This window comes from Bacillus rossius, chromosome 6 (assembly GCF_032445375.1).
Source record: "Bacillus rossius redtenbacheri isolate Brsri chromosome 6, Brsri_v3, whole genome shotgun sequence".
Lineage (NCBI taxonomy): Eukaryota > Metazoa > Arthropoda > Insecta > Phasmatodea > Bacillidae > Bacillus > Bacillus rossius.
The window spans coordinates 3,370,967-3,396,525 of record NC_086334.1 but is presented as its reverse complement, the minus strand read 5'-3'; the positions used below and the strand labels follow the sequence as shown (position 1 = coordinate 3,396,525).

The following is a 25,559-nucleotide window of genomic DNA, read 5'->3' as shown; positions in this document are numbered from 1 at the left end:
TTTCGGAAAATACATTTTTTTTATTGTCTCAATCACAGTCCCTTTTGCAGTGATGTGTGTAAAGATCCAGCTTTACATTTCTTTACAAGTTTTCTACAAAAAAAAAATTAATTATGTAGACAAAATAAATAAAGAAATACAGTTTGGTAAATTATACAAATGACTAGCATGTGATTAATACTTCAATATAACTTACTTATAAAACTTAAATAATAATCAATAATAAAACTGTATTTTTCTGTATTGGATTTCTAGAATATAGTATACAAATATTTCATAAAAATTCCAGAACTACTTCAGATAATCTTTTTTAAAAAAAATAGTTAGGTACACAAAACAATAATAAAATGATGGAAATTTATAGACCTATTAAGAACATATTCATGATGCTGCCATAAAAACATTTTTTTAAACAATTTTTAAAACCAGAATACTAAACCATTTCTGTTTTTCTCTCACATTATGATACAGATTATAACAAATTGGCCCCTTATTCCTATTGCCCTGTTACACATCAATGAGTTTGCTTAGGAAAATTTAAATAAATAAATAAATTTTAATCATGGAAAGCTGTCCTAAAATCAGTTAAACCGTGCAAACAAAACTCAGTCTGAAACCCTAGTACGATTCTCATGAATCACATTGTTCGATGACACTTCAAAATTGCACACATCCTGAATGTCTCATCAAAGTTTGGCGTCGCACGGCGCGTCTCTTGGCACGCCTTCAAAAGCCAGCTATACTGCCGTTCCTCCGGTAGTCGGCGTTGGCGTATATCTGGCCGTCTTGGCGGGAGATGGCAGTCACCGAGGACCCGGCGGACTCCAGACGGAGCATCTCGTGCCCCAGCTCCCGGAGTCCTGTCACGTATTGCTGGGAATAAAAAAATATAATAATTTAGCACCATTATGAAAAGCTACAAAACACTGTAACGCAAAAGTAATTTTTTTATATTTTGTCAACAGGTCAGGTGTCAAATAAGTTAAATATCCTGGCTTATCAGTTATAATCCGAGCAATAAACAATTTTGAGCTGGATTAATGTAATTGTTTTAGTTTTCCATGAAATTAAGAAACTTTGACTTTCTGAAAATGATGGCATAGCAAGAGTAGCAGAAAACAATATTAACACAAATTAATAGAAACATTTTTGAATTAAAAAAAAAAACTGAATTTTTTTTAACCGATTTTAAGAGGCCACCATCACACTATGTCAATAAAAAATTCCCTTACAACTACTCTTAAAGATATTAGGGGACAACTGGATACACATCAGTGCCGAATGTATCACAAACCTGGATGCCTGTACTAGCATCCTTATATCCTAACCACCAACACAACAACGAAGCACAATTGCACGACACTGGCCTCACATTCCTGAAATACCCGGATCCTAACTAAGGACCAGCCATTCTTATTTGCATGGGTTTTACATTGTTTCCCAAAATCACTCCAGGAAAATACTAGGATAGTTTCATTACAATTAGTTAATATTCTGACTTTGTGGTGTGTTTCCATCTCTGGTCACCTGCCGACGAGATAGTAAACTCAATAAAAAATTCATTTCACGAATACTTTTCAATGTTATGTACAATCACGCAGTGACAACTCAATATTTTCACAATGTCAGTCAATTGTGGCCGAAGGACTTCCGTTACAACTGATGCGTAGTTTGTAACAAGGTGTATGGCCGTTATGCTTTCTCAGTGCTTGGAAACTATCTCCTTAACCAGAAGTGTGTAAATCTTATGCTACTCTGCTTCTGACTGGGTGCTAGTGGAATAAGTGTCAATGAACGATAAGAACGTTGAATAACATTTCGAAAAGCTGTGATGTCAGCGAAAAGGCAGACGGTAAGTGAAGCAGTTGCCTGCGGCGAGACGTGGGACAGACGCTCGATGCCTGCAAGAAGTCATCGAATAGATTCTCTGCGAGGTAGTGAACCAGGTTTGGTAACGATCCACTACCACTGGGACGCAGGGGAAGAACGAAGATCGGTCAAGCCCATCTGAGTCAGAGTGAGTGAAAACATTGCTGAGCGGGTCCGTCAGCGAGTCGTCTCTATCCACTGGACTGTACCTACGTGAAGAAGACCGGGCGAGTGGAGCCCAGGTCAAGATGGCGACTGTGTTAAAAAAAAATCTGAACACTTGCTGTATCTGTTGTAATAAATATTTCCATGAACTTATGTTTTGTCTCTGCAAACGGCTTACTTTTTTGACAAACATCGTACATAATGCCAAAGGGTTGCGTTTGGTAAACTTGTGGAAGCAATACAATTTAATTTGCGAGTTAAAAGCGTGCATTCACAGAGTTCAAAAATAAAATCACTGTTTCACTGTTGTAGTGTTATCCTTTAGTCATTTTTTGTTTCTGGTTGCTTCATAGGTTCAAGGGAGAGATGGCACCACTTGAACTGTTGATGATGAGTAACTACTGTCAATTTAACGTTATGTGTATTTTGGTGAAAACGTGAAGAAACACGAAGAAAATATTTAAACCTATGTGTTTGTGGGGTGTTGACCCCTGCTACACAACAAGTTGATTACCTTCAAAAAGCCGTACTCATACTGCAGCTCCATAGGAAGCAGCTGGTGGTGAATACGGCTGGCATCCACCGCCTCCTTGATGGTGTTGTTGAACCACAGGTTGTTGATGGCTACCTGCGGCCGGCAAGAAAATACCTTAAGGGGTTGCCTCCCATTTCAGGTCAAGATTTTATATTTACAGTAATTACAGATAAACTTGTAGACTTTATCAATTGTTTAACTTTCAGGAAATGAAAAATATATACAGCCACACTTTTTGCAAAATTAGCTGCCAAAGTTACTTTTTTAACGTTTTTGGGTTGTACAAATAGGGAGAATTTAATTTATTGCAGAACTGAACCTTTTTAGGTTTAACTGCAATGCCACTGGGTACTTCAAGAAATGGTTTGAATTTCTTTCAGAAAATATTAATTAATTTTACCCGGCATTTCAAAATTCTCAAATTTGTTACGATTTTGCTAGCCAAGAAACATGAAATGAGTTATTTGTGGTCATACATCCGTCTTTGATAAGTACCTATTTAATATAAAAATAGCACAAAATTTACTTCAGAAGGCTTTTTATCCATTGATGTTTACACTTCTGGGGCGGGGGGCACATTTCCCTGCTATCCCCCCTTTCTGATTCAGAGGCGGTTCTAGGAAGACTTTTTGGGAGGGGCTATCTTACAAAGAAGGATGTCGTTGCAAAACATGATACATGTATACAACTTTTGATGAAAGGAAAGATCAACACCTGAATGTAGTTAAGTATTTAAGTAAAAATTGAAACACCCTCCAGGATCATGAAAGAAGATTCGGGCTCGGGACCCGCCTCTGCTGTGCTCTCCGACCGGCCGAGTCGCGCTAGTTCTCCCGGCAGGCGGGCGGGCGTACCAGCGTGGTGGCGGTGGTGATCTTGGTGCCGCCGGCGGCCCCCACCACCAGCCGCACATCGCCGGCGCCATCCACCACGACGGTGGGCGCCATGGAGGACAGCGGCCGCTTGCCCGGCGCGATGTAGTTGTTGGGGAAGGGCGGCAGGCCGTACGCGTTGGTGATGTTGGGCGCCGAGAAGTCGTCCATCTCGTCGTTGAGGATGATGCCCGTGCTCGTCGAGCGCACGCCCGCGCCGAACCTGCGCCCACGCCCACACACTCGTTGTGAGGCCGCGATGCTTCCCTGCTGACGGCTCCAGAGGTCTGCCCAGTGGGTGCACACTGGTGGATTCCCAGGAGGGGGGAGCGGCCCGAGAGATGCGCGTGGTTTTAACCGACACAAGTCAACCCTGGATGGGGTGCTTGTACGTTGTACACTGCCCGTACGAATGCAATAAGCAGATAACTATAAAATATACAGAAAGTTTTCATAAAACACAGCTTATCAACCTTGTTACACAGTCGCGATTTTGCGATCGCAAGCGGGCTCCCCTGCCCCCAACCCCCGTTTTCCTTTCCATGATCTACCCAGACCCAGGTAGTAAAAATACGTTTCAATAATTACATAAAACATCTGACTTGATGTAAGTTTTTGGACATATGCCATTGCTAAGCAATGGCGTATGTCGAAAAACTTACATCAATTCATGCACTCCCATTGCACAAATCTTTTAAAGATAACACATAAAACATCTGTTTGGTTGGAATATTTACAAGCCAATATAAATTTTTACCAAAATTACAGGATGTAAAAATGCTAAATTTGTTAATGATCAGGGTCTATAGAACTTCTAGTCTGCCAGCAAGTGATGCAATGTTCTTACAAGTTTCCTGTCCAGATGATTTGAGGTGTTATTATTGTGTTTGTTATATGGGGGGAAAAAATTCACTGCCTTTGATTTTGTACGTAAGGTTTGCATATTTGCTTTATGAAGGGTAATTTAAAATAATATATTATAAATTCCTCACTCTCAAAATGGTGTAACATTCTGAACTTTTTTAAATCGCGAATTAATGGTTTGAAATCACACAGTTACTGGAGAACTTGTGTTAATGGAACATTCATACTTAAGGCCTCACTTCTTACCGAGTGAATTGACCTCATCGTATTCTAGGGGAATCTCAACTGATATGTAGTTAAAAATCCTTTTTTTTTTTTTTTTTTTTTGAAAAAGTTAACTGTTCTAAGTTTTAAGTGAGGTGAGAATCCAACTATTTTTTAAGAGGCAGTTTGCATCACATAGACATAGAGTACATATGGATGTATGTAGCATGGGCATGATCCAACAATGGTAATTCGTATGTGTAAATTGTCCTAACTAAACGACTTATAACAAAAATTAACTAATTAAGCATAAATGTCCTAATTTATAGTGGGACATCTATGCAAGATGATCTAATTAGGAACCTGGGGAAGAAGGGGCGTGAAATAAGGGCCTCTTCACGGGGTCACTGAGAGGGTAAAAAACATTTGTAGTTTAAAAACATTATGCTTGAATTAAAATATAGAATTATGCTCCAATATATGCAAAAATAACATTATAAATAATATATTTCTTGTATTACAGGATGTCCATAAGAGAATGTCCCATATTCAGTAGTATATTACAATAATTTAATTTAGGCTATTTATTTACAACAAATCATACATAAAATTGAAGATAAACTAACCTAGTTTTTCTTACAAATGTCCAAAATGTGCACCTTTAGTTGCACAGCCCACATACAACATGAAAATCCAATTCTTCCCACACTTCCGTTTAACACGTTCGTGTTCAACCTGCGTCTCAAACTCTGGCAAACCATTGTGTAGCGCCGGAACATAAGACACGACCTTTTACAAAGCCCCAAAGGCAAAAAAAAACTCGCTTGGCGTCATGTCAGGTGAACCAGCGAAAAAGAAAGAGCTCCGTCGTCTCGACCATTACGACCAATCCAATGGTCAGGGACTTGTATGTTCGACCACTCTCATACAAAACGAAACGCACATTGAACAGAAATTACAGATTCACTCTTAGCAATTTGCAAGAGCAGTCGCCATTTTGCGTAGGGGATGCTACAAGCGAGAAAATGTTTGAGTTACTCTTTAATTGTGACCTTGAAACAAAAATCTACAACGCTTAAGAGTTGATGCTGTTAATGTTAATGACTAGGACATTCTTTCATGGACGTGCTGTTTCTCGGCAACCGGTTCCGAGAGGGATCGGTCCGCGAGAGCACTCACAGCAGGTTGATGGTGCTGGTGACAGCCACCGCGTCGCCGTTGGGCGCCAGCACGCTGATGTGCGCCGTGCCGTGGTCGCCGGCCTGCGCCACGACGGCGCCGTAGTGCGCGGGGTCGCTCCACGTGGCCGAGTCGTTGATCTGGGCGCGGATCTGCTCGGCGTACTCCCTCGAGGTCAGGTTGCTCAGCAGCTGCGCACACGCCCGGCACGGTCCCCTCTCTGCTAAACCGGCGACGCTCGGCAAACTCACTCATTCATTCATTCGTACACCAACAAAATTCAGCATGAGGCCGGTTTACAATATTTTTTATTACAAAAAAGTAAAATATCACAATAAATATTAAATTATTAAATAAACTCAATAACTAACATAATAAAAGGTAATGCTAGCCCTTCCATAAATAAAATCAATCAGTTTACATTCGTAAAAAAAACCTCTTAAGAGTTTACTTCTATACATTATACCGGCAGCTAATGAATTGTCTTTGGTGATGCTGACTGTGTAGGGACACACTCGCAGTGGTCTGCCTCTGTTGACGTGGCCAGGGTTCCAGCTGACTGTGTCTCGTGAAGCAGTGCGCGATAACGTGTTCCGGAATCAGCGACGGAAGTGCTCTGCCGAAGGGAGTCTGGCATGTCGTTCCACAGATGGCATTCCAAGTAAACTAAATGATCTTTTGAAGAAGGTGCTATGGTGCTTGGGTCTCTCTATATTTTTCCTATGTCTGGTGTCGTAGCCATGTTTTACCAACTGTTCAGAAAGTTTAGAATACAAGAAATGACTAAGTTAAACTCTTTTTGGTAAAAAAAAAAAGTGTGTGCATTATAAGTTATACTTACCTGGCATAGTAAAAAAAAAAGTAAAGTATAAATTTAATCAGTTTAAAAAATTTAAATAAATACTCGTATTCAATATTAAATAAACATGTGCATAAAAATAATTATTTGATTTAGTAAAATAATCTACAAAGATGTTCATTAATAATGAAAATAAATACATCTGTTTGACGATTATTTTAATTAATTAATATTATTTTTTTAATAAATAATGTAATAAATTAAACATACGGGAACATAATCTCAATTATATAAAATAATTATATCTTTAATAATCACAATAAATAAATGTTTTCAATTATATGGATTGATAAAGTATATGATTTAATGGCACACATACAATTATTATTTGAATATAGCATTTTTTTTGTGTGCAGCCCTTTTTTTATTCTGTGAAAGTTTTGTTTCATGGTCTACATAAAAATAAAAATTATATGTGCTTTTAATTAAAACTTTAGTGATATATATTGAATACTGGTCCATATGATTAAAAACTCTTATTTATTGTAATTATTAGTGGTAGAAATTGTGTTAGTAAAATTCAAGTGTAGTATTTATATAAATGAATTTATTTTCCTGTATGCATAATTTATTTGCATTAAAAATTATTGCATTTTTAGTTAATTAATTATTAAAATTAATAAAATAAAAATAACCATTAAATATATTTACTGATTTTTATTATTAATTAAAATTAAATTATTTCACCAAATTAAATGATTAATTTTATACAAGTGTTTCTTTGATTTGAATTCTGAGTATTTATTTTTAAAAAATATTTAATTTGATTGAAGGACTCCAGTCATTTTATTATTTCATTCCTATTAACTATTTGCATGCAAAATTAAATTTAGATTTTTTTACAAAGCCACACTCTAAAAAAATATTTTGTACTTTTACAAGGATGGTCCTTGGAAACCCCGTGGTCAACGATATCAAGCTTTGTACTGTATGCAAATTTTACAAAGCTCTGCCTTGTAGTTTTGCAAGTGGTGTCGTTGGCCACAGGGTTTCCAAGGATGTCCCTTGTGAGAAGTGCAAACAGTTGTTGACAGTGCCAGGGGCATAGCCAGGGGGGGGTTTTAGGGGTTCAACCCTCCCCCCCCCCCCCCCCCTTAGCCCAAATCTTTAATTAATTTCTTATTCATCACTCAAACAAATTTCATATTAAAATTAATAAAATACAAACCATTACAATATTTAATTTTAAGAACCAAAAACTGCTAAAATAGCACTATTTAAACCTTAAAAACAAAATTTTCCCGGGGGAGGACCCCCGGACCACTTGCTTTAATACAGGGGGGGCCATGCTTCTTAACACCCCCCATACACAAATCCTGGCTACGCCACTGGACAGGGCAAGCAAGTGAAACTTGTGCCGTGCACATCTCGGCCGGGACCGGCGCGACTCACGTCGTCAAGGGAGTGCACAAAGGCGGGGTCGCCGAGCTGCGTGCGGCGGCCGTACGCGAACTTCATGGCCTCGGCGACGCGGTGGTAGGCCGTCACGTTGGGCCGCTCGGGCAGGAAGCCGTCCAGCACCTGCAGCATGAAGGCCACGAGGTGGCCCGACCCGGACAGCGGCATGGAGTAGGCCGTGAGGTCGCCGTCGTCCAGGCGAGCCACCGCCGGCTCCGCCCACCGCACGCTGCGGGAGTGGGGGAGAGACACACGCACTGCTGAGTACTGCTCCACTTCATCTTACATTCGCACATTAAATATAAATATTTGGAAACTGGCCACTTCAATCATGTGTAAAGCACCTCTGAAAAAGTTTTAACATTCTAACATTAAAATCACCTCGTTCCTGCAAATAGTAAATATATTTCATATTATGTTTAATTTGTCTTAAAATATAAAAATTACTTATGATTTGTAAGACAGTTTTATTAAAAAGTGTGTGTGGTGTGGTGTGTGAGTGTGTACGCGAATGCGCGTGCGCGGGGATGGGGGGGTTGATACACAATTTCCCCAACAGGTTTCCTAAAGTTGGTGGCTTGAATCCCGACTTGACCTGCACGCAGGTACGTAGTACGTAGTATGCAGTACTCGCCAGTCATGTTCTCGTGTTGCAAATACACTGAAGCAGCGATAGAGGCGAGCGTGTGTCTCCGGTGTGGCTCACCTGTAGTCGGCCATGTCCTGCCTCGTGATGATCCCCCCGAGGTCGCGTACGTCCTTGACGAAGCCGTCGACGAGGGAGCCCGTGTACAGGGCCTCGGGACCCTCCTTGCTGATGACCCGCAGGGTCTCCGCCAGCTGCGGCCTGCGCAACTTGTCGCCGGCCAACCAGACGCCGCCCGTCGCGTTGTCGACCAGAATCTCGCTGCGGGACACAGCGACTCTATCATTCCCTGGTGTGCAGGACATGTCTGCTGGGGAGTGCGATAGTGGAACAGAAGCTAGGGGATGCCATACCGAACATTTTGGGATACAAGAAGATGCAGTTTTCACAGCCGCCATAAAACTATATCACTGAGTTTCTGTTTATTTACAGCCACTCATCATACACATTTTTTTTACATTTAGGTGACACGTGAATTTCAGTATTACTGTATAGCACCATACCATTGACGAACCTCTGTAAATGTGTAAATTTACATTTTGTCGCTCACAACAACTGCTCAAGTCGATGGCCGCCAACCTTAACAAAAGCGTGTCATCGGCTTACGAGAACACTCGACCTCATGCAAGAAGCTTGTTGGGAAATCTTTCCCTGTTCAATATGTTGGCAGAAAGCACATTCCTATTTCCATCATACTGTAAGACTGACGTCGTCTGGCCGACGACCACCCCAGAGCCCGACCTGCACCCGCCAGTATACGCTCCCGCTAACGGAACACACCCCTGGCGATGGCCCACCCGAGTCAGGCGAGCCGAACAGCAATTAAAGGCAAAGCCGCGGAAACCTGAGTAGACAAGAGAAGAACCGTACCCATTCCTCCTGAAACATTAAATTAGGATTTTAGCGACAATAAAATCTCTTCCAGACACACCCGTTTGGAGTCTAGCGTAATGAGGTCACGCCTGGCGCGAGAGAGGCCGAGCCTCCCTCGGACGCCATGCCAGTTCGGCAGTTCAGCGCAGCTCACGGACCGGGGCGGACCTACGTCCCACGGAGAGGCAACATCCTTTGTCTACATCGAAAGTAACGTCCGGTAAATATAGTCACTAATTAACAGAACCCCTTTTATTACTTAACCTCTCCGTGAGTACCCGGTCCCTTTTTTCGGTCCAGGACCTAATCCGGCCGCATCAATTTAAAGACACCCCGCACCACACTTGGTCAGCGGGGCTGCTCTTCAGTATACGGCACGGGCCGCCTCCCGCAACTTACAGAACTTTATTTAAGGTCACGCGCACGGCGCTGACCACAAACCCGCAAGGGAACTTGGACAAACTTAATTGCGGTGCGTGTTTTACCACAGTGGGCACAACACCCGCGCCGAGACATTTGCATACGGGATTGGCCGTCTCCAATCGTCCACCCCCTTAATTCAGTGTATTTTTGTATCCCGTATTTTGTATTGCTAACTTACGTTACCCGAGTAACGAGTGCCACGTAACTTGTGCGCGCCCCCTTAATTCAGTGTATTTTTGTGTCCCGTACTTTGTATTGCTAACTTACGTTACCCGAGTAACGAGTGCCACGTAATTTGTGCGCGCCCCCTTAATTCAGTGTATTTTTGTGTCCCGTACTTTGTATTGCTAACTTACGTTACCCGAGTAACGAGTGCAACGTAACTTGTGCGCACCCCCTTAATTCAGTGTATTTTGTGTCCCGCCTTTGTGTTACGAAATTACGTTACCTGTGTAACCAGTGAGACGTATGAGACGTAACAGCGTCCGAGGCCACGTAACGCGGAACACAAACCATACGGCGCCACGGAATAACGAGTAAACCCCCCCCGGGGACCTCTGTAGAGTGTTGTATTGTGTACGACTCGTTCCTATGAATAAAAGGTACGACACCACCACCTCAACTCCACGCTTCTTATTTAAAATCATCTCACGCAACACCGCCGCCGGCCCTAGTGGGCCACGCAGGGGCACATACATCCACGACCCCCAAACTCACGACTAGAACCGAGCTAGTCTGGCGCCCACCCGGACAATACGTAGCAAGAACCGCCTTTTCCCACTAGGAGCCACACCGGGACTCGAGCCCGAGACCCCGGACGACGGCAAGACTCTTTGTATGGAATGAACGTTTCTGTCTTGATGACTCATGCGTGAACATGCAAATACGGTATTACATAGCCGACCTGTGAGTCATAGGTAAAGCGACTTTGCAGACCATACATTTACTATTTCAAAATGTTTGGTAGGGCATCGCCTTCTCACTGTTTCATTAGTCCATACTTTTCTGATATGTCCTGTATGTAAATACCAAGATACCCGTTAAAAAATATTTCCATTTCTGATTCATTTGGGATTGGACAAATAGGTAACTAACTAACACCTTATAAGACTTTGAGCCAATGGTAACAATTTTGATTTCATGTGTACAAATTTTACATGGCTGAGTCAAAGGATAAAGATAACATCCAACAAAGTATCAGTCTAAGCAAATTTCACCATTATGAGTATGAGTAGAAATGTGAATTTTAGCGTGGTAGTAAAATAAACAGCAAAATTTTAGTGTATATAATCATTACTAAAAACCCAGTAAGAGTGTTGCTCAAAGTACTCTAGCATGTGTGGATATTTAAGTCTACTCTGGTGGCAAAAACAAAATCCACAAAACACTCCTTTTTCACATAATATTGTCCACACATCTTCTGTAGGCCACGGGGTTTTCAGTGATCAAATAATTCACTTCCCACCAATGTGGTGGAGGCTAGATTTCTCGGCAGTGACAAGCGGGAAATACGGGAACGTTGCTATAAGATTTTTGGGTTTTTACTGAGTACTCCCATTTCTCCCTCTTATGCATTCTGTAATCTCCACCTTACAGTTTCACTTTTCACTCATCTCTAATTATCTGATCGCGAACTAGAAATTAAACCTTATGGTTGGAGTCAGTCGCATTAGGCGAAGATACTACGATGCAGATGTTTGTTTGAACACCTTTGCTTCTCAATACTCCCCTATTTTTGACCTAGTCACTATCACAAAGAGCAGCAATTGCTGATTTTAGAAAATTAAGAAAAAAACATGTTGTGATCATGTATTTCACGTATCATATTGAATGCAGAATGCAGACTTCACGAAGGGCAGGAAAATTATTTCACAAAATACAAGGTAAACCATTAGAACCAACAAAATTCACTGATTCAGCGATTTCGAGGTTACAACCCACATTCCACTACATACTCGTGTAAATGTCATGTGTGTTTATTGGCTACTGATTTAAGATATGTGTTAGCAGTGTTAATTCTTCTTTAGTTGAGACTTCTGACTGGATCGGAGTTCTACACAGAGAGTCAATCGGAGAAGGGTCTATAATGTAGAGGGTTTGAATTATGTACTTTGTGAAATGAGACTGATTTTTTTTTTTTCAAATCCCTACCTACATATTTTATTAACTTATTTATTCGCGTGTTCTGCTCAGTGACAATGGCCAACGAATGCTCCCTCACCTGAGAGAGGGGTTCTGCTTGATGATGGCCTCCTTAGACTTGAGAATGCCAGCCAGGTACGGCGTCACCTCCACGCCTTCCTCGCACAGCTTGATGGTTGGCTCCACCAGGTCCGACCACTGCACGTTGCCACTGCGGAAATCCGTGTGGTTGAACAGAGCCGCGTAGCCTCTCAGCTCGCCTGGCACGGCTACCGACAGACCACCTGTCCAACACGCCACAGTCATCAGTACATTCAGACACTTCTATCTCACCAACACATTCTGTCTCGATGTTCCTCAGAAAAAACCCTTTTATACGGTTATGATTGGCTTCATAATGTTTAACGTTATGTCTTTTTTTTTTTTTAAAAGACAAATCATTTGTATTCAGTAATACAGTAAACATTCTCAGTGATCCGCTATAAGTGTGGAAAAGCACATCTTATCACCCACGTCAAATGTCTGTTGAAAGTCTAATAAACCATCAGATTTTGCCGAAAAATATAGGGGTCTCATAATATATTATAAATAGAGGTAGTGGTAAATCAAGAACATGTTTTGTAATACCGTATAACAATTTGTGTAATGCTGTAACTGAGCAAAAGCTTGCAGCCATCTTTTCGTATTAATGTAGTGCAGAATATCCATCGTCACACGAGATGCAGTAAAGGCTATTCGTTGACCAACAGTTAAAAATGGTGATTTACTGTAAGAAAGTTTGATTGTTTGCTAGGCTTCAATCCAGTTTCTTCCCGCCTATGACATTTATTCCATTACTGGCAGTGATCGCGTGTGTTTGCAGATAAACAAAGACATAATTCGTGTACTGTGTCGTGTTGAATTATTTCTTCCAACAATAAGCATAGAAAGAAGTTACACGGTAATACAAACAATCACAAATTTTCGCGGTAAGTCACCATATCTACCAATACTGCAAAATTTTAATTTTTTTTTTCTGTTGCCAGGATATTCTCCATTGCCACGCATAATCAAGACGATTAAATTTATGAATTGGCTGCTGCACATTCTAGCCTTGATTCTGGTAACATATAATCAGGTCACTATATTTTTGCAAGTTGTCCACTGGCTCCTAGTCTTTTATGACACGTCATTATGTCACTTAAATCGTGAACCACTTTTAGAGATTATGAGAAGGCATGAAAATGTTCATTCTAATAGATACAAGTAATAACGCGATCCTGATGTCATAGACTGGCATTGGTATACACATTCTAACGGGAATGTCATAATCAGCACATTTTAACAATGACGCATGCAGTTGTCTACAAATGGTAGTAATTCATTATCCAAGCACTTAAGTTGTAATTTGATGATGAAGTAACTACGAATCACGTGTAAAAGTGCGTGAGCTGCGAGCATTTGTTTGCAGCGGCACAGTCGCTTACACGTAAATGCAGAGGATTGTTTGGGTTCCACCAGACAAGAACGACCACCGACGGCGGCTTCAGGATGACTTTTCGGGAGGGGCTATCGCACATAGAAAGGTTGTAGTTCCAAAAAATGAAAGTGGTCAAATATTGGCCTTGGAATATTATTTACAAATTACAGGTTTCAAATACAGAACCTTAGTAGCTCCATGCAACTTTTGAGATAAAGTTTAACATATGAAATTAAATATTTAAGTAAACATGAATATACGCTAATCAATAAAATTGGTCTCGGGAGGGGCTATCGCCCCCACCGCCCCCCTTCTGGAGCCGCGCTTGAGGACCAGGAGACTCACCCAGCTGCGCCAGGCTCTGGTCGCCGTGGTACATGTCGACGGTGGCGGCGGCCGGCGCCACCTCGCGCGCGTCCAGCGAGTAGGCGGTGCGCGAGGCGCGGCGGTACACGGTCATGTGGAAGCCGCCCCCCAGCCCCATGCTCTGAGGGCACGCCACCCCCTCGCAGAACAGCGCGGCCAGCGCCGCCTCCACCGCCGAGCCGTTCCTCAGCAGCACGTCCCTGCAAGCCCCGCGCGCTCCATCTCGCTCCGGCTCACTCCGGCTCACTCCGGCTCACTCCGGCTCACTCCAGCACACTCCAGCTCCATCTAGCCTACTCCACTACACTCCAGCTCACTCTAGCCACTCCACATCACTCCAGCACAATCTAGCCACTCCAGCTCCTTCCAGTTCACTCCAGCACACTCCAGCTCATTTCATCTCACTCCAGTTCACTCCAGCTCACTCTAGCCACTCCATATAACTCCAGTACAATCTAGCCACTCCAGCTCCTTCCAGTTCACTCCAGCATATTCCAGCCCACTCCAGCCACTCTGGCTCCATCTAACCCACTCTAGCCCACTCCAGCTCCATCTAGCCTACTCCAGTTCACTCCAGCTCACACTAGTCACTTCAGCTCACTCTAGCCACTCCAGTTCACTCTAGTTCACTCTAGCCACATCAGATCCTTCCAGTTCACTCCAGCTCACTCCATCTCACTCTAGTTCACTCCATCTCACTCTAGTTCACTCCAGCTGCCGTAGAAATACAGCCGTACAACTCAGTCAATAAACACTTGTTCATATAAGGTACCGTTAGAAATCACAGTAAATTTTTGTATTCTTAAACTAAGCGTTCTTAGTAAATTCAACTGCGTATTAAGACTTCCGAGTTGTATGTTTCGTTTTTAAATAAAGGATGAACAAAACAAAGAGTTTTCTTACTTAACCAGTTTTGGAATTTTTTGGTAATACGCAAAGATTAAGTATTCGTGTTCAAAGTAAATATACTTAAAGTCCGTAAATTTATAAATATATCTGAATAATTTGTAACCTGGATTCTTTGAAATCGAAGGTGAACTTTTTTTAACAGTGTAGTGTTTTTAGTGCGCACTGTGTGTGTCAAATTACAAACACCAGGTTGGTGTATTACTATCACAACACTAAGTTTTTTGTTATTTTACTTGATGTTAGTGTACTTTTACTGGGGCATTTTGGGTAGGTGGACATGATAAGAGTGTTATTTGTGTATCCTTGATGTGTTTTTTTGAATGTTTTGTTAATATACCAGGAATATTCTTTTGGATTCATGTTCAACGTAAGTGAAATCAGAGTTTGTAAATTTACGAAGATCTCCGGATAATCGATAACCAACGTTCTTCGTAAATGGCAAGTGAAAATGTTTAACAGTGTTGGTTTTCGTGGGGGTCGCCTGACGCGGCGCCGTGTGGGGGAAGCCTTCATTTCACAGACGAGAGAGCCCAAACCCGAAGTTCCCCGAAGGTTGCTTAGCAAATAACTTTTTCAATATGTAGCTATCCAGGGCTAGGAAACCGTTTACGTGATTTCACAGTATCTTTTAATGTAGCTATCCCAACCAAATCAACCGTCCACAATGTTTTAAAGTATTTGTAATGTAGCTAACCTAACCTAGTTGAACGTTAGTTATTATCATGAGTAGTCCAAAAAAAAAAAAAATCACGGAATATGGGGCGTCCCGAGAATTATTTGTGGAAGACAAAGACTTCCTGGATTTTATACTGTATGAAAAATATACAAATCCACGAAGCACGTTTCTTCAATTAGGTATTTTCCTCTAAATACAATTACAAATAAATACCGCTGACTTGTTTATGATCTTTCCTTTCATCAACACCGCCATATTTATTTGGAATGAAAAAAGCAAAACAATAACCGAAGATGCACGATCGGGCGTTTGGCTGTCTCGTCTGCGGAAAGAAGGCTTCCCCGCCGTGCGTGCCGGAGAGCAGAGACGAGGGAGGACCGACCTGCCGATGCCGGCGCAGGGCCCGCCGTTGGTGGCGACGGCGGCGTGCGCGAAGACCCCCAGCGGCGACGCGGACGGCGGCAGCGGCTGCGAGGGGTCGCCCGGCCGCACCGGGGTGGCCGACCTGGCGGGGTTCAGGCCGTAGTACAGCCCGACCACCAGCGCCACCGTGCACACGGCGAACACCCCCAGCGCCAGCAGCAGCAGGCCGCGCCTCTTGCGGCAGAACCTGCAACCAGGGGCGGTCCTCGTCCCTCGCGCGCCGCAGACTGTACTGTCATCACCTCGTGGTCCGTGTGCCGGAACCCAGCATCGAACCAAGGGCCCACGAAGAGTCCCAGGCCGCGGAGTGCCGCCCGCTGCCTCTTGTTCATGTGTGGATGCCTGTGAAAGAGGATGATACTGGGTTACTTATTTAGGCGGTGTTAAAATTTTGTTTCTCTAGCGGGATCGCGGTAGGGACTCGAACCCATATGCTGCTGTGGGCCTTGCGATGAATAAAGATAGAAGTCACTTCTTTTCCTTGGGCTATCTGCTACCGATGTTGGTGTCTGCGGTGTCCGGACAACCCCCGGCATCTGGGACGGCGAGTTGAAACACACTGGACTTCTCTGGGCGCGATGAGAGTACAATACCAAGGCCGGGATAAATGCAACGTTTTCGAGAAGAAAGTACAGATAACAGGTACCTGGCCAAAGAGACGTAAACTGAATCGCCAAAGAAGTTTCACTTCTATCACGTGTTCTGAGTCACACCAAATATCGTAATACGATAACAACCAACAATTACCACTGACGGAGCGTGAGACAATTTACTGCATCGATTTCAAGCTATTTTCACTCCACGCCGCTAGATGCCCTTACTCTCACGCACTTAAAAAAAAAACATGTAAAAAAAAGGTAGTTACACTCCACGCCGCCAGGTTCGCTGACATCAATTGTCGCGCGTATGTCTTACGAGCTTCCTATATTGTACCTATTGCAATATTTGGTTACACGCGCTCTTATTTCAAAATAATTGTATGTCCTTGCACAATAATCATTTATGAGTAATCAGCCTTTATTTTTTTATCCATATAAATTCAACTAGATCACCATACATTTAAATAAACTAACAATAGTAGGCCTATGTGTAATAATAAACCAAACAAATGATATATTGTTACGAACGCAAACAGGACCGCGACACGCGCCAGGTTCGGAGCTTGCTGGCGGCCCCGCACGGCTTCTGACGTCACGCGCCTTGTCACGTGCCGCCCACTGACGTAAGGCATGCCACGCGCGCCTGGCCGCATTGCAATGGTCGTCTTACCCCCCATCCACTCCCCCCTTATCACCTCCCATGCGCATCGTCCTGCCTCGGCGCTGTTATCTATCGCTGAGCGGCCTGGGGAATTCCGCGGGCTGCCGCGCGGAGTGGCGTGAATGAACGACGCCCTTCTGGACTGTTCGTGTGTCGGTTGAATAAGTGTTCAAGTATGTGAATGTGCAAGTTTGCAAGTATGCAAGATACAAGTATGCAAGCGTGCAAGTATCCTGTGTCATTTCTACCTCTCCCCTGCCGTATCCTCAACTACCAGTTTCCCTACCACGTATCTAACTATTTCCCTCATATCCCGGTTCCCCTCATGCGTTCGGAATTTTCGTAACGCTCTAAAATTGTAACCATCTCAGCAAAGAAGTCACACTTCAAAAATGTAATCTTTTTTGTTGTTTTCTTAAAAATGTCGGCAATGCTTGTCACTAGGGTTGTATGGGATTATATTTCCAAAATTAAAAAAAATATTTATATATTTTTTTATAAAGTTTATAAAGTTTTGCCTGTAGGAAAGAGTAAGCATTAGATGCGAAATCTGAAAACACACTAGCCTTCTTCGTCGCGTTACAACGGAAATACGCACTTTTAATCACATCGTCGCTGATCGATACCTGAAGTTGTCTCGCAAGAGGCAGTCACATAGGCGGCGTCCAGCCGGCTCCTCGGTTCAAGGTCACCGGGCCACTCGCCGACTCCTAGGAGTGGACTGCATACTAACACCACAGGATCGCCGGCTTTCGCGGCCGTCGCGTCGTCAGGAGTTGCTTGGCTCCTGGGTCGTCGTCGCCGCGTCGACCTTGCAGCTGAATGTTGTTGTGGGTGGGTTTCACCCTCCCGTCACACTCTGTTGTGGGGGCCGTGCTTTTCCTCCCCTCGGTTTGAGACAGACCCCTGTTGGAACGCCACCAGCCATGGGCGTCGCAACCGGCGGGACGGGGGGGGGGGGGGGGGGGGGGGTTCGCGTCCCCCCCAATAATAAAAGTCTTCAATTTCGTCCCCTTAAAAATATTATTTCTGTGATATAACCCATATGTTGCGCATGGTGCATTTAGTCCAATAGTGGTAATGTGAGCACTTTTTAATTCGATCTTCGTGTAAAATCAAAATTAAGTCCGATACCGAATACAGATATGTTAACTGTGTTTTTACAAATTTGTTCTCGGAAAATATTTTTTAGAAAAAATAAATTATGTATATATTGCGACCAACTATAATTAGAATATTTAGGAAAGAAAAATGCCTAAAATCCTCCTTTTTGCACCTTCAAACCCCAAATTTTCCCGGGAATCAATTGAAGTCCCCCCCCCCCCAAAAAAAATATATCCTTGCGACGCCCATGCCACCAGCAATGCCCCGACGGAATGGCGTCCATACGCCTGCGAGTTATAGGACCGGCGAAGCTTGCGCGCGGCCGGATACTGAAGATCGGTCCCGCACATTTGACCGCCACGTCGCGTCGTCTGGGACGAGAAGTACGTTGGTCCGAGAGGTGCGTAAACCCTCGGCTTGGAGCCGAATAATAATTATACTTTCTTCAAATAATAATATTGTTGGAGCTCCATTTTAAATGATTTTGCTTGGGCTGTAACTTCTAAGACCAACTTTGTGCTGTTCTCTTATGTAGCTAATGTTTGAAGTTTAATTGTGTTAGAAACACGTAACGTTTCCCAAGGCTCATTTGGCACCCGCGGTGTTCCTTAGAAATGTCCGCGTTCTTAAAAACTGATGGAGACTTCAACGCCACAAAGAGTATAGAAACGAAACCTCGAGCCCATGTTTAAATGCTCACGTCTTTTGTGATTTATCAATTTTGTTTTATTATTGCATTACCAATATTTTTTGACGCGATAACGTCTTATAAATCGACGAACGCCGGCTGCACGCACGAAAAAGCATGACTCATTGTCACGTTCCGCCTGAGCCGAGAGTGCAAGAACCGGCCAACCACCGTGCGAGAAAATCTTCTATAATATCAAACAGGTTAAGGCGGACTTTTTAAAAGCAGCGATTTAAAATTTTTAATATATTTGTCCAATTTCGTCATTTCAAATTAAAAATTTATTGACATTGATTTATTTCAGTTTATTTCTATAACTAATTGTTCGTGATTATATTTAAACAAATTATTTAAATTAAATTTGCATAAACTGTAAATAATATTTGAAAATTAAAAAGTATGCAATTTTTCATCAATGTTTTCTTAATGACGTTGTCACTTAAAATTATCGTCCGTAAACTGACTTTACAGACAAACCCCTTTTTCAATAAACTACTTGCTTATTTATTAAGACCGTTACATTCATCATCCCCACGGCGTAACACAATCATCAGGGTAGCAGTTGTCTACAACTTCAGGTGATATAATCCTTTGAAATAGGTGATATACCTTAAAGTAGTAAATATGTTCAAGATGGCGTCGTGCATTAAGGATTCTGTCTCTCCTATCTTGGCCGCGTCACCGCCTTTGTCGGCACTCGACCCGGTTGGCTCAGAGTGGGCGGAAACGCAATAAACTAATGTGATGAAATAGCGCCAAGCGTCTGAAACAACGACGATATCAGCAGACACAGAGGGCTTAAGAACAAGTGGCCTTGGACTATCCTCGCCTGACGAGATAACGTACCTATACACGGAGCTTGAGTTGCTTTTGCGTGTGAATTTAAGTTGTGTACGGTTGTGTCCAATAAACGTTTTTCTTCTTGTTGTTTGATCAATGAGTATGTAATAATTTTCGGTAGCACAAAAGGATACTCAATGCCAAAGTATACAAGAAGAAAAAAAAAATTGACTGTCTGTAAAGTTGGTTTACGGGCGATAGTTTAACTTGACATCGTCATAACAAAACATTGATGAAATGATTGATCCAGAAGAAAAGGAAATATCATATTCGGCCTGAGACTGAGCCGTAATAGGTTTTTGCAACCAAACCATTTAGGCATTAAAAATAATATATTCTTTGAGGAAGAATTTTTTTTTTAATTTTTCTATCTTTTGTATGATAAAATCTACCTCTGCATACTTTTATGAATAAAATTGAATCATTTTCATTGAGTTATCACTATTTTGTATGGATACAAAGAAGGAGTGAAATGAAATGTACAATTTAATTAATAAATTTACTTTTATTTGCATTCATTAATTCAAATATATTTATTACTTTTGAAATGTTGCGTGCGCAGTATTTATTTTTACAAGTACAAAAAAATTTTTCGCAGCTGCCGGGATTCAAACCGACAACATTTGGATTGGAATTTAGCCATGCTAACCGCACAGCCACGAGGCTATACTTGAAAAGTAATACTTTCAGATGTTATATACATATTTATAAAAATTTTGTTCACGGTAGGGGAATAATATTATTTCGTTTTTATAACTCGATTTCATAACAAATACGCATCTCAAATACACCAAACTAATTTATAATGTGTTACAATATTTTTTAAAACATTGTGCAAAAGATCCCGGGTGTAATTTGAATTATGTGTAACTAAAACTCCATTGTTGGTTCAAAACGTATTTGAATATTCAACATTACTTTTAAATAACCGTACCGATTGTGCTGAAAATCGGTGGACGATCGTTAAATTACATAATATTAATAATTCAAACGACGAAAATATGATTGAAAAGTCAAATCGATGGTTATTCCAATCGAGTGGAAGAGATATGCCACGCATGCGTTCAATCCGTAGTGGGACACTTTTTCGTGCGTGCAGCCGGCGTTCATCGATTTATTAGACGTTGTCACGTCAAAAAATGCTACAATTAAATTTGATAAAAACTTCCCAAATCTGTTACTTGACTCATTTGCATAACACACAAAATGAAACTTAAACCAATGAAACACATTGCTAGGTATCTACAGTAGGTAGACTGATATCGGACACTGTTTTTCAGTGTCCGATATAAGTTTGTGCCTGATGATGAGAACAGGCGCCAGTTCCCGAAACGTTACAACTGTTTTGTCGTAGCAAACCTAATGTGTTCGTCAGTGTTGTCCATAATAGCTGGTTATCTTCATCGTTGTGTTCGTATATATTTGCTGCGTGTTCCAGGTATTACTCTCTGCCTGCATTGTTGTTGAAACTGTCTCGTCGTTGATAGTCGTCCACTGTTCGTCTGTGCTGTTATTATTATTTTTCGACTAAATTCCTTACAGGGAATTATTATGCTGTCTGATATTAAAGTTTGAATGTGTTCATATGTCTTGTCGTCGTTGTGTGGTCCATAATACGTGTTTTGGTTCATCTGTTTGACACCAGCTAATTTAGGATTGTGCTGTATGGGTTTTATGGTTCAATTATCCACCCCCCCCCTTCACACGACAAACAGTGAAAAACTGCAAAGCCGCACGTCCGAGAAGTTGCATCAGACGGAAGCTGTGGGTTATGCCACCCGCGCGGCGCGGGAGCAGATAACACCGCCCAGTGGTCAGTTCCACACGGCAGTAGGCGAGCCGGCCGGAACCAGCAGCGCTGCCTGCGACAATGAGGCGGCCGCGCTCCAGCGAGCCGAAGGTACCAGCGGATGTTGGAGGCCGTCCGATCTATGGTCAACTGCACGCGACCAGCTGCAGCCCAGGAGCTGTGGCTGCGCTCCCAGCACACTGCACCGCGTTCTCTTGCAGAGTCACTGCATTTTTTTTTTGACGTGACAACGTCTAATAAATCGATGAACGCCGGCTGCACGCACGTAAAAGAGTCCCGTTACGCACATTGTCCCGTTACGCTGTGTTCCGTTACGCTCATTGTACGCTTGCGCCGCATCTATCTCTCTTCCACTTTATTGGAACAACCATCGATTTGACTTTTTCGAGGCACATTAAACTTGAAACACTCCCATTCGTTTCCTACTTCTCCTATCATCGTCCTATCTTTAACAGAATAACACAGATTGGAAGAAGTTAAATAGCAAACATGTATAAAAGTTATAGTTAAAATAATCTCTTCGTTAAAGTAATAAACATATTTGAATTAATGAGTGCAAATAAAAGTAAATTTATCAATTAAATTGTAGATTTAATTTCACTACTTCTTTGTATACATACAAAATAGTGATAATTCAATAAAAATGATTCAATTTTATTCATAAAAGTATGCAATCATTTCATCAATGTTTTGTTATTACGTCACGTTAAACTATCGTCCGTAAACCGACTTTACAGACAGCCAATTTTTTTAAACTTCTCACGAGTACAGCATCGACACCTTCCACGTGACACCGCGTCCCTGACAGGAGAAAGACGGGCCGATGCGCAGCAGATGCGAGTCAGTCTACCCGCCGCCAGTCCATGGTCTCGTCCGTGCCGCGGGGAGACGGCTTCGGCTGACGGCCCGGTGAAAGGGCTTTCTCTGGCGGTCGCTGACCCTCGCCGGAGCTCGGACCTCGATCCGCGGACAGTGGCGACGTGCCGGGACCCCGCCCCCGGGGTTCCTTCCTGTCCCTTGCTCCGACTGTCATTTGTTCTCGTCTCCAGCGACCTCGCGTCGACCAGTCTCAAGACGAAGGCGTGGGAGATTCGGGTTGGTCAGCTCAGAAGGTCTTAATGTTGCGGGGTTGTTTACGCCACTCGCCTCTCATTTCTTAAAATGGTCTCCACTCAGAGAATAAAAGGTAAATGATTCTTTTTTCTTGTTTGCTTGAATCTACGAGAGTGTACCCTGTTGGGTACCAGCCAGAGACTCGTGCAGTTTGCTATGGAGTACCTAGTCCACTGGACTTTTACCTCCTGTAAAAGGTAAATGAAAGACCGTACGCAAATAACACGAGCGAAGCACGATGTGGTCTGCCGCGCTCCCAATCAGGGAAGAGCTGAGCACGCATCGGAGGAATGACAAAACCAGTCATTGTTAATCGCTCTTGAAGATGGCCGAAAAATTTTCACTGACTTGACTTCTAATCCGGAAGCCAAGAATACGTTCAAGTCACTGGCCATGGAAGCTTACGATAAATATTTAAGTCTCTACGGTATTTTTTTTTTTTTTTTTAAATAATGGTTTGAAATCACGATGCAGACACCGTTATCTCGGTATTCCATGGTTCCCCGGACTTTTTTCCGCGAGCCAAGACCGAATCCTTCCCTGCGTGTCGACAACACGAAACACCCGAGTAAAAAATGAATTCAATAAATATTATAATATAAAATTATATATAATATATAAATAATATATACTAATATAACAATAAAATAATATATAAAAAATCAAACAAATAATAGAAAAAAGATGGGACTACAAAAAGTGTAAAATTAAAGGCGAATAAAAAAAACACTATAAAATAACTACTGAAATTTTATTGAACTCATAATCATAGGGGCTTTGATTTGATTTTACGGATATTGTTAACTGATGCAAAATATTTATGCGTGGTACGTTTGTAAAAATAATACTTGTGATTAAAATGACATTTTAATTGCTGGTTTTCACCGCATGTCATAGAGAAAACTTAAGAACGGCGAATACACAAACTCACAGCAAAAGAAGCCCATGACAGATATCTCTGTGTGTTGTTAATTCTTGTGGTTTCTCTATGACATACAGTGAAAACCAGCAACGGTCTATGTTCATAAACATCTTCCCCGGTGCAAGAAACATTCAAAAGGACTTATTACGAAATATGTCCTTTGAAACTAAACCAATACTTGATATTTGACGCAATAGTTGCGGTGGAATATGATTGAGCAGCCAGCGCACGCTGTATTTTCCTCTGCGGACGACTGCTGTCGCTGCAAAGGTACGGGAAGCCTACGATGTACATTCTGTATTGCACAGACCCGAATACTCACGTTGGCAAGCCTTCTTTCAACAGACGAGAGAGCCGAACTCCCGATCGTGCATCTTCGGTTTTTTTTTGTTCATTGTAAATGAATAAATATACAACTCATGATAACTAATGGTCAATTAGGTTAGGTTAGCTACATTATAAATACTTTATACATTGTGGACGGTTGATTTGGTTAGGATAACTACATTAAAGATACTGAGAAATCATGTAAACGGTTTCCCCCAAATAAATACACATGGTGTGGTACGGGGAAAAAAAAAAGCGAGCATGAACTTCGGGGAACTTCGGGTTTAACTCTCTCGTCTGTGAAAAGAAGGCTTGCCAACGTGAGTATTCGGGTCTGTGTAATACAGAATGTACATCGACGGCTTCCCGCGAAGGCACAGGGAAGAAAACGTGCTCGAGGTTACCGGCAAGTCACGGCCTGAAGTAACGACGGTGAAGTGAAGTGTGTGTGACATGCGCAGAAAGACTGACTGTCGAACAGCCGAGGAACGCGATTAGCAAAGCTGGCGCAACACGTGGGCAACACCTCTGGGTCTAGACACCTGCATTCAGGATTCTTCTTTGTTTGTTGACGATTAGTTTTACGTTTGTGTCAAACATTGAAGTACGAAGTAAAGGAGATGGTGTTTACAATATTTATATCATGTTGATGATAGATTTTAAAATTGAGAACGACGTCCCACTACCTCCTTTTCCCACCTGGATAGCAATTTTTTTATAGTGAAGTTTACCGCTAATTTATTGGTAATGAGTTCTAAACATAACATGATGGGATTTTCACGATTCCTCCTAACGACTATCACCTAATATTATATACGATCAATTAGAATCACCAAAATTGGCAAGTTTTTGGTTGTTGGCTATGCTTATGGGATTACCAAATTCGTTGATTCTAGCTGTCCATTAAGTAAAAATAGTATAGTATAATATACTTAGTATAATAATAGCCAGAGGTGAGATGTGAATTCGGAGGCGAAGTCCCAATGTGAGGACGTTTAGGAGTCCCAACGCCTAAAAGTTTGGGGGCGAAAGTTTTCAAGAGGAATATTTGGGGTATAAGCTCCAACCGGTAGGATAATTGGGGCCGAAGCCTCCAACGAGCGAAGCTGTTCTAATAATACACAAAACCCCACGTCAGCGTTTACACAGCCACGGCATGCTTAGCTAACCAATTGCTAAAGTGAATGACATCAACATTATAACAAACACCCACTACGTAGACAATTACCTCCATGGTGTCAAATACTCGGGCCGGACGTATAATTCGTCTTCCAGTACACAACAACTAACAACTCGAGAATATTGGCACCTGGCGTGTGGAACAGCAGCAAGGCCAGGGAAGTTACATAATGTGAAGTTATCTACGGTTTAAAAAGGCAAGTAGACAAAGGTAGGAGTCACGTGTCCAGATAGGGTTAACACAATGGCAGCTCAAAGATTATGGCTGGCTTGGACCCACTTTAACAACCAACTCGGCTTTCTTAAAGGAAAACCTATACAGCTGAGAAGTTTTCCTCCACGAGCAAGCTTCAGTTGCACACAATCCTGGAAATATTTCCAAGCGTTTAACCTCCCAGAGGCTGTGGCCGAGTCGTGGATTATTATCCCGTGGAGTAAGCATAAGAGCCACACG

General features: G+C 42.3%; 1 protein-coding gene across 1 annotated transcript in view; it reads right to left on the bottom strand.

The window, feature by feature from the left end:
- LOC134532514 (scoloptoxin SSD14-like) overlaps positions 1 to 25,559 on the bottom strand; it is a 29,162-nt gene continuing 3,603 nt past the window's right edge. Inside the window, exons 2-10 of the mRNA XM_063368977.1 lie at positions 15,822 to 16,049; positions 13,834 to 14,054; positions 12,109 to 12,313; positions 8,652 to 8,852; positions 7,940 to 8,174; positions 5,689 to 5,879; positions 3,424 to 3,664; positions 2,549 to 2,662; positions 1 to 873 (exon numbers count right to left, since the gene is read on the bottom strand). Coding sequence (XP_063225047.1) covers positions 727 to 873; positions 2,549 to 2,662; positions 3,424 to 3,664; positions 5,689 to 5,879; positions 7,940 to 8,174; positions 8,652 to 8,852; positions 12,109 to 12,313; positions 13,834 to 14,054; positions 15,822 to 16,049 — 1,783 coding nt within the window. The 3' untranslated portion in view covers positions 1 to 726. The remainder of the gene's footprint in view (positions 874 to 2,548; positions 2,663 to 3,423; positions 3,665 to 5,688; positions 5,880 to 7,939; positions 8,175 to 8,651; positions 8,853 to 12,108; positions 12,314 to 13,833; positions 14,055 to 15,821; positions 16,050 to 25,559) is intronic.